The sequence below is a fragment of the Myxocyprinus asiaticus genome, chromosome 13 (assembly GCF_019703515.2).
Source record: "Myxocyprinus asiaticus isolate MX2 ecotype Aquarium Trade chromosome 13, UBuf_Myxa_2, whole genome shotgun sequence".
NCBI classification, from domain to species: Eukaryota; Metazoa; Chordata; class Actinopteri; order Cypriniformes; family Catostomidae; genus Myxocyprinus; species Myxocyprinus asiaticus.
In genome coordinates, this window is record NC_059356.1 from 50091118 (window position 1) to 50100015 (window position 8898).

At 37.1% G+C, this 8898-nt stretch overlaps 1 protein-coding gene across 1 annotated transcript in view; it reads left to right on the plus strand.

Moving 5' to 3' along the window:
• The window catches only part of LOC127449803 (interferon-induced very large GTPase 1-like), a 23870-nt gene extending 15928 nt beyond the window's left edge, over positions 1-7942 (plus strand). The window contains 1 exon segment of the mRNA XM_051713358.1: positions 2273-7942. Within this exon segment, the coding sequence (XP_051569318.1) occupies positions 2273-7183 (4911 nt within the window). The 3' untranslated portion in view covers positions 7184-7942.
• The last annotated feature ends 956 nt before the right edge of the window (positions 7943-8898 follow it).

The following is an 8898-nucleotide window of genomic DNA, read 5'->3' on the forward strand; positions in this document are numbered from 1 at the left end:
CAAGTGTCCGTCTAAACATGCAGGCGGAAAATTACTTACACAAACGAAGACATAAAAACTATTATAAATGTAAAACTAATAATTATAATGATGATAATAATCACAGAAATATAAATCATGGTTGGAGGTGTTTTTGTATTATTTTATGTTTTAATCACAGATGTATAGGCTGCAGAGTTGCGTTCACAATGAACTGTTCTGTGGAAATAAAGTGAACTGAACTCAAAGCACATCCTGAGATGAGATGTCTGAGGTCATTTACAGCACTCATAGATGATACTGTTCTTGCAAAAAAAAAAAAAAGAATTCAGAAGACAGATACAAAGAAAGAGTGAGAACCTTTTACATGCCTGTGTTCCACGAGACTGCACGCCTCCGAACAAACAGCGCGTCATACATGCACATAGACGCTTTTCTGTCATTTGTTCTTAATAATATAATAAAGTGTTTCTTCAAGCGTGTGTCTGGAAGATTATTTGTAATATTAATTTGATAATAATAGCCTAATAATAATAATTAATTTAATACATTAATAGGAAAACGAGCCAAATATCATCTTAACATGGTCAAAGGCATCAGCTATTGATCACTCTGACCATCGTCGATCCCCAAGATCATCGTCTGTCGGCACAACTCTAATGTGCATTTCTCTCTATAAATTAACAAAATGTTCAGACAGTCTCCTTGCTGGTTTTTCCGACACATTCAGAATCATTACCGCTTTTGCCGGAGTCGCTGCAGCTCGCTTTTATATTTTAAAGGTTCATTATTACGGTTTAGTATTTCTCTGTAATGTAGAACAGTGTTAGCAATGTTACTTATAACATTCTTTCTCAGCCCTGGAACTCAAACCATTTTCTGATGTCCCCCAAAATATATATATAAGTAATTAAATTAATATCATAAACATGCGACTAGTCGACTAATGGCTTAAACTAACGTCTGCTAGTCGACTAGGAAAATCTTTGGTAGGGGCAGCCCTATTGATTATAACCAGAGACGTCACCTAGCAACCCAAATGATAAACAATGCTGCAAGACTAACATTTGTGCTACAGGTGTACGATTATCAAAAGAGAGTATAGTATACCATATTTTATACACCGGATTCTTTTTTTTTTTTTTTTTAACACAACTCAGTTTCCAAGTTCTGTGTGATTTGACCAGCCAAGCAGATTTGTGCTGAGTTGTTCGAGAAAGTGTTTTCAATTTTGAGTGCTATGTGCATCAGAGGGTCACTGCACAATGTGGGAGGTCTGTAGGCGTGCCGTCTGAGGCTGAGACTAATTATAAATAGAAAGCTTCCAATTTGTCATCAAATTATTAAGCAGTAGTTTAGAGTCACAAGATCATAAGATCACTTATATTTGTTTTTAAAGTCCATTGGCATCAAACCCCTTAAATCAAAAAAACCCTTATAATATGATACAATAATTTTAAGAGTTTTATCACTAAGGGATTTTTGAAAAAAATAGTTTGCCCAAACATATATATATATATTTTTTACTTGACTAATGCCACTCCAAATCCGTATGACTTTCTGTCCACAGTGGAACACAAAGTTCTTCACAGTCTTCACAGAGTTTATTCGCCATAATGAGAGTGAACAGTGACTCCGGTCTGTCAAGCTTGAAAAAGGACCAAAAACATAAAACCACCGTAAAAGTAATAATAGGACTCATGCACAATTTTCAAAGTTTTCTGAAACAATGTGATTACTTTGTGCGATGAGCAGAATGACTTTTGAGACGTAATTCAATCTAAAATCAAATAAGTAATAAAGCTATGTCAGCTATGCCGATCAAAAAGATTTCATATTGTCTTGTGACCAAACATGTGACATGACCTTTCTTCTGCAAAACACAAAAAGAGAAATTTTGTAAAATATTTAAAAGTTGTTTTTTAATAATTTTCTATGAATTTTGTATGTCTTATATATAATATGATTACTTATTCTGTAATTGAATTATGTATGCATCATTAACGTATCATTAAGTAGTTTTGTGAATAATGACCTAAATTTGAGTCTGTTCCACACAAAAGCCATTGTCTGGCTTCAGAAGACTTGTAATATAAAGCACAAGTCTTGTGGACTACTTTTATGTTACCTTTATGCAGATTTTGCATCATTTTTGAGGCTTAAAAATGACCAGGAAATTCTACAAAATTCAGTAGTGTGGAATCCACAAGCCTTTGTTAATGGGAAAGTAAGAGTTTAATACAGTGTACAAAAATGGTTTGCATAACATAAATGTATTGCTTTTATTTCACAGAGTACTACAGAAGAGTGTAGAACAGAAATAGAGGGACAAGATCAACCTCTAGAGGACTGGACAAGGTCAAAAACAGGGGAACTCTTTCAAAGACTTTATCTTAAAAACAAGCACCACAATAAAATGAGAGTTGCAGATGTTCTTCAGTTAACTGCACTTTCATTACTGTCTTATGAGTCTTGTGATGAGAAAGAGCTGGTTCAGACTTTCCTACAAAAACTACTGATGATGAACTACAGAGCAAGATACATTACTGTTAAAAAGACCAATGAGGAAGATCACACTCAACCAGCCATCTGTGATTCATTTAAAAATGAGGATGATTTTATCAAAGTAATGTCTTTTTCTAACAAGCAAGCTAGCAAATCAGACTCTGTTCACCCAATGGACATTCAGATGGCCGTGTTTCATTGTGCTGATAGTTTCCTGAAGCAGCTGATGGTGACTAAACTGTCACAGTGTCAGTATGCTCTGCCTCTGCTTGTCCCGGATCCATTCACACAACACATTGAGTTTCCTCTCTGGACATTTAGACAAATCAGCAAGTGCTGGAAGACATTTGGTTATAAAGGTGAAATCATCAGTAAAGTCCAGCCAGTCTGTAAGGCACAAACTCCAATGGTGTGTTTCTTCAGGTTTGGCTCAGTGTCCTCATCCAAGTCTCAGCTGATGAACAGTCTGATCAATGAGAAACACAACACGTTCTTCCACAGGAACTGCCCAGGCAGCAGCAGAACTAGAGTATGGATGGATGGAGTGGTGGAGATCGCCTGGTACTGCCCGTCTGGAAAAAACACGGATACATTTAATGACTGTGTGGCGTTCTGTAATCTACATGGTGATGCAGGAGACCATGAGAAACAGCTGCAGATCCTCACTGAAATGTCCTCAGTCAATGTTGTTATCTTAGAACGTCTTGATAAACAAGACAGAAACTTGGCAAAGTGTTCAAACCTTTACAAAGACAAAAAGCCACTCATTTGCCTTTTTGCTGAGGATGAATCTAGTGTAATTGAGATGGAGAAAGGGAAATTCAAAATTGGTTTGAAAGACAGAAATCAGTCAGATGTACATGAAGAACTCAGAAGAGCTGTAAATAATTGTCTCTCATCTTCAGAATCAGCTTCCATTTTCAGACTTGAAGATGTGTCCAAACACTCAGATATCAGAGTAGATGAAGATGATGATGAAGACTGCAGGATGGCAAAAGAAGCAGCACAGCAGATGATGAGATTACTGGAGAATAAAGATCTGACAAAAATCAAAGAATCATTTCTGCCCTGTCAGGGAAAACTGTGGCATCAGTGGTGTCAGAAGAACAAAGAACTACATCGACCTCGAGGTGATGAGCTAGAAATGGACATCAGTAGGAAAAAAAAAGAACTGAAGAAAATCCGTGATCAACAACATGAATTTGTCCTTAGTGCTTTTATGAAGTGCTATATAAATGGAATGAAGTCATATGCTGTAAATAAGAAAATCTATTTCCTTAAATGGCTTGGTGTGCTCCTGGATGAATACACCTCAGCTGATCTTTCTGCTCTACATCACAAGTATGATGAAATGTGGTCAATAGTCTTAAAACTGAAAGAGAGCAATGATAAGTCTGAGCAACTCAAGACTGAACAAAGAGAACTTGAAAAAATATCAGAAGCATATCAAGCTGCAACCTTTGGTTTGGAGCACATCCTGAGAGAGATTGGCCAGATCTATGAATCTTGTTCATCAGTGAAGAAGAACAAGTAAGGTCTGCAGTTTGACTTCTCTTCTCTCCCGAGTCTTGCAGCAGAGATGATGATCTCTGGATTTCCTCTGGAGCTGATGGATGGAGATGCTGCTCATGTTCCTCTGATCTGGATCTCCGCTGTTCTAGATGAACTCATCAAGAAACTGGGAGACCAGAGAGTGTTTGTGCTGTCTGTTTTAGGGATTCAGAGCACTGGGAAATCAACCATGCTGAATGCCATGTTTGGACTGCAGTTTGCCGTCAGTGCTGGCAGGTGCACTAGAGGAGCTTTCATGCAGCTGGTCAAAGTGTCAGAGGAGATGAAAAAGATGAAACAGCTGAAGTTTGACAATATTCTGGTGGTTGATACTGAGGGACTTCGTGCTCTAGAACTGGCTGGAAGATCAACAAGACATCATGACAATGAACTGGCCACATTTGTTGTTGGTCTTGGTAACTTGACCTTGATCAACATCTTTGGAGAAAACCTGTCTGATATGCAGGACATACTTCAGATTGTTGTTCAGGCCTTCCTGAGGATGAAGCAGGTCAGACTAAATCCCAGCTGTATGTTTGTCCATCAGAATGTTTCAGACATCACAGCTGGAGAGAAAAACATGGAGGGAAGGAGACGACTGCTGGAGAAACTGGATGAAATGACAAAACTCGCAGCTAAAGAGGAAGACTGTGATGAAGAATGTTTCAGTGATGTCATTGCATTTGATGTTCAGAATGATGTAAAGTATTTTGCACAGCTCTGGGAGGGCAGCCCACCCATGGCACCACCAAACCCAAACTACTGTACAAATATTCAGGAGCTGATGAATACCATTCTCTCAAAAGCATCTAAATCTAGCACTGTTTCACTGTCAGAATTCAAAGGACGCATTAATAGTCTGTGGAATGCCCTGCTGAATGAAAACTTTGTGTTCAGCTTCAAAAACATCCTTGAGATTGCTGTGTACAGAAAACTGGAAACTAAATACAATGACTGGACCTGGAAAGTCAGAAGTGCCATGTTGAGAATTGAAGAGAAATACCATAACAGAATCGCCAATGGAAAAGTTGAGGTAGATGAAAAGGACCTGTTGGCTGACATGAATAAGACAAAAGAAGTAGTACAAAAGTCATTGGTGTCTTATTTTGAGGAGGACAGAGACAGAGAAATTCTGAGTCAATGGAGAGGAAGATTTGAAACCAAAATTTCAGACCTCCATGATGACCTCATAAAGAGAGCAAAGAGAAAGTTGGATGAAGTGACTCAACAGAAAAAAACAAGAGAAAAATTGGATGGCAAAAAGACAGACTATGAAAATGAGCTTTTCACAAGGAGCAAGGAACTCGCTTTTCGCTTGAAAAGTACTGAAACAGATGAACATGTGCTGAAAAAAGAGTTTGACACAGTTTGGAGCACATGGATCACTGAACTGATCGAAGAAACTCCTTCAGTGAAAGACTTCAACTTTTGGAAGGATGTCAATCAAATTTTGTCTGAAAATCATGAATCGGCTCTTGTGCAAAAGAGGCAACATGAGAGATATTATAAACGAATAGACAGTCTAGGTGATTATTCAGATTACATTATGCTGAAAAAGAATGTGGTGCCATCGGATCACGATCAGTCACCTAAACAGACAGGGGAGAGCACTGAGAAACAGGAAGATATTCCTGCTATGCAAAAATCTAAATCTTTTATTTCATTTTTAAAAGAACTCATCCCTTTCAGCCATAAAAATGTAAAGGATGAATTACAGAATGAATCTCAGAACAATGCGCTATTAAAGACCAATGCTCTATTAGCTGAAGATCATAACTCAATAAGGGTTCTCATCACAGATATCATTGAGCGGACCAGCAGACTACTTGAGCAGACACAGACAACACTGGGTTACCACAATAGCTATATTCAAAACATTACAGCTTCTGTTCAAAATGACATCAATGAATACCAAACGAAGAACAAGAAATTGAAATTAAAGAAAGAATTCACTGTTGATCTTTGTCTGCATGTATGTGACTATGCACATGACAAATTAGCTGTAATTCATGAAGAATTTCAAAATGCGAATGATCCACGAATTTATCTTGAGGGGCAGAAACCTCAATATTACAGTGTCTTCAAGAACTACTGCAAAGGAGCAACAACAACAACCATATTTGGAGAATTAATTTGCAGAAAACTTGAATCTTCCATCTTGCAGGCAGTTTACAACAAAACTGCTATTGATTTGGCAGATCTAATGAGGTCTGAGCTGGAAGCTTTAAATGGGAACAGATCAAAACTGGAAAAGCACATTTTGAAATCTCTCGCAGAAGATGAGATCTTTGAGCAGTACATGAAGTACATTCATAATCCTAGAGAACACTTCAAACATTTTATAAAATGTAAAGTTGATGAGTTTATCAATCAACAGCACCAAAAGGTCCTTACCATATTCAAAACTAATTTAAGACTCAAAGTACAAACTGTGAGTGCAGCAGTACATGATGCAGTACTGGAGGTCAAGAAAAACAATGGAGATGCCAACATGTGGCAGAAATGCTTCACCAAATCCTTAACAGACGAGATGAAATTCACAGGAAATCCATGTGTTGATCTCAGTGAAATTACAGACTTTGATTTTCTTGAGAAGATTTTAAGTGAAAAACTAACAGAAAGGATGTCAAATCTACAAAACCGTTTTAAAAGCATCAATGATATGAAAATGGAAAAATGCAGAAAAAAACCAGATGAGCTTCTGATTGATCACTTCTGTCAGTGCTGTTGGGTTCAGTGTCCTTTCTGTAAAGCCATCTGCACCAACACAATGAAAGACCATGATGGAGATCACAGTGTTCCTTTCCATCGTATTATTGCAGTAAATGGTTTGATTACCAAAGATACAACAAATCTGTGGATTGATATCTGCACAACAGCAGTAGCAAGTGATCAATGTTTTCATCCTGATTCTTCAGATAAGACAGTCCTCTGGAAAGAATACAGAAAAGGAGGTCCTAGATTTGCTAACTGGAGCATCACTCCTGACCTTTCTGAGCTGCCGTACTGGAAGTGGTTTGTGTGCAGATTCCAGAAAGATCTGGAAAAATACTACAATTACACATTTGAAGGGTGGGGTAAGATTCCAGATGAATGGAGAGCACATCCGAAAGATAAAGCAGTAAAGAGTTTGGATGAATACATCTAAAGTAACACATACATTTATTTTTTCTGCTTTTACAAGTTTAGTTTCATGTGTATTTTTACTTTTTCTGTTGTAACCATTTTAATTTTTTTTTTTATCTGGAAAACATTGTCAGCACCCTAGAGAGTGCTTCAGTATAACATTTTTGCCATGTTATAATTCCATGAAAGACTAAGTGCCCTATTTTAAGGGCACTAACGCAAAGTGTAGGGCTAGGCATAAGCACAAAGTCAGTGGGCATGGCCATGAAATTTTCGTATTTTGGTGTGAGCAAAATGGTGCACACAAAACGCTAATGGGCTGGTTCAAGTGCAGTTTAATTCAGAGGTTCTTCTCCGGTTACTGCCCAGTCCATCAAACATCAGAGATATAAACGTATACAGCACATTCATAAGAAATTACTAGTGTAAATGGAAGTATGGACTTAACGTTCTTTTGGGCATGAGCAGCATCCTTGTGTAATATCATGTAAATATCTACAGTGACACGCTCCTTATATGTAAGTAAAACGAATCATATCGCTCTATTGACACACAAATCATGGTTTAACATACTAAAATATTAACAGTGATTGTGTCGGCCTTCAGGGTTTGGCTGTGGATTGAGGAATCAATGATCCCTCATTTCATTTTCCAGTCGACTTTCAACTAAACCAGTCATTCCTTTAAAAAATAAATCTGTTTATCAAAACGCCACAAACCTAAACCAAAATATTTCTAAATTCAAGTTACATTTCAAACTAAATGAAAATAATAACAAAATGGTTAAAAAAATCGTATATAAACACCTCTCCAAATCCAGACATTTTATTCTCTCCAGCTTCCTTTGCAGTGATGTAAATATCACTCTACAACTACAGGTGGAATATTACCAATACAAATAAGATCATAAAAATAAAAAATAAACCATGACCTCAAGCAAGTGTAATGCAAATCTCATATATTTTTGCTTCATAAATCGGCTTCAACAGTGATTGAACATTATTTGATGATCCACACATTGGACTTTATTACTGCCTGCTGGTTGAATCTCCAGACTGCAACTGGAGGAACTGAGATTAGACTTTGCACTTCAAATAGAGGTGGTATTGAAACGTCTTAGCGCAATGATCTATTTCTCAGGAAAATAACAATTTGCGCTTTGCGCCGCTTCATTAACATAAAATATACCCACCATTTATGAGCACACACCCACAGTTTGCATGAACACTCCCACCCATGCCCTCGTGCACTTTGTGCTGCACAAAAATGTCAATTAGAATTAGCACTCTCACAAAGATTAGATAAGACCTTGCGCTTTGTCATTTCGTCTTGCACAGTCACAAACATAGAGCCTTAAACCATATGAATACTTTGCCATCAGACAGGGAGATGATTGTCTTTTCTGGTGATGTTTTTTTAATAGACTAAATCTACTGATAATTATCATTATTTTTGAGAATGCAGTGTGATGTGTACAACTACAGATTATGATTTTAAATGGTTTGTTCTATCATTTCACCTTGTATTTGATTTCTCTGTAAGTAATTTGCATTTTCCTGCCATCCGAATGAGATTGTTCAGCATCTACAATATCTGCTATCTATAATAAAAGTTGTTCTTGTTCTTGTTTAAATGTTTTTAAATTGAATAAACTCTGACAAGGATATCACTGTCCTGTGAGTATGTGTAAATACAATAATGAGAAATAGGAGTGAAATACACAAAGCTGGAAGAGAC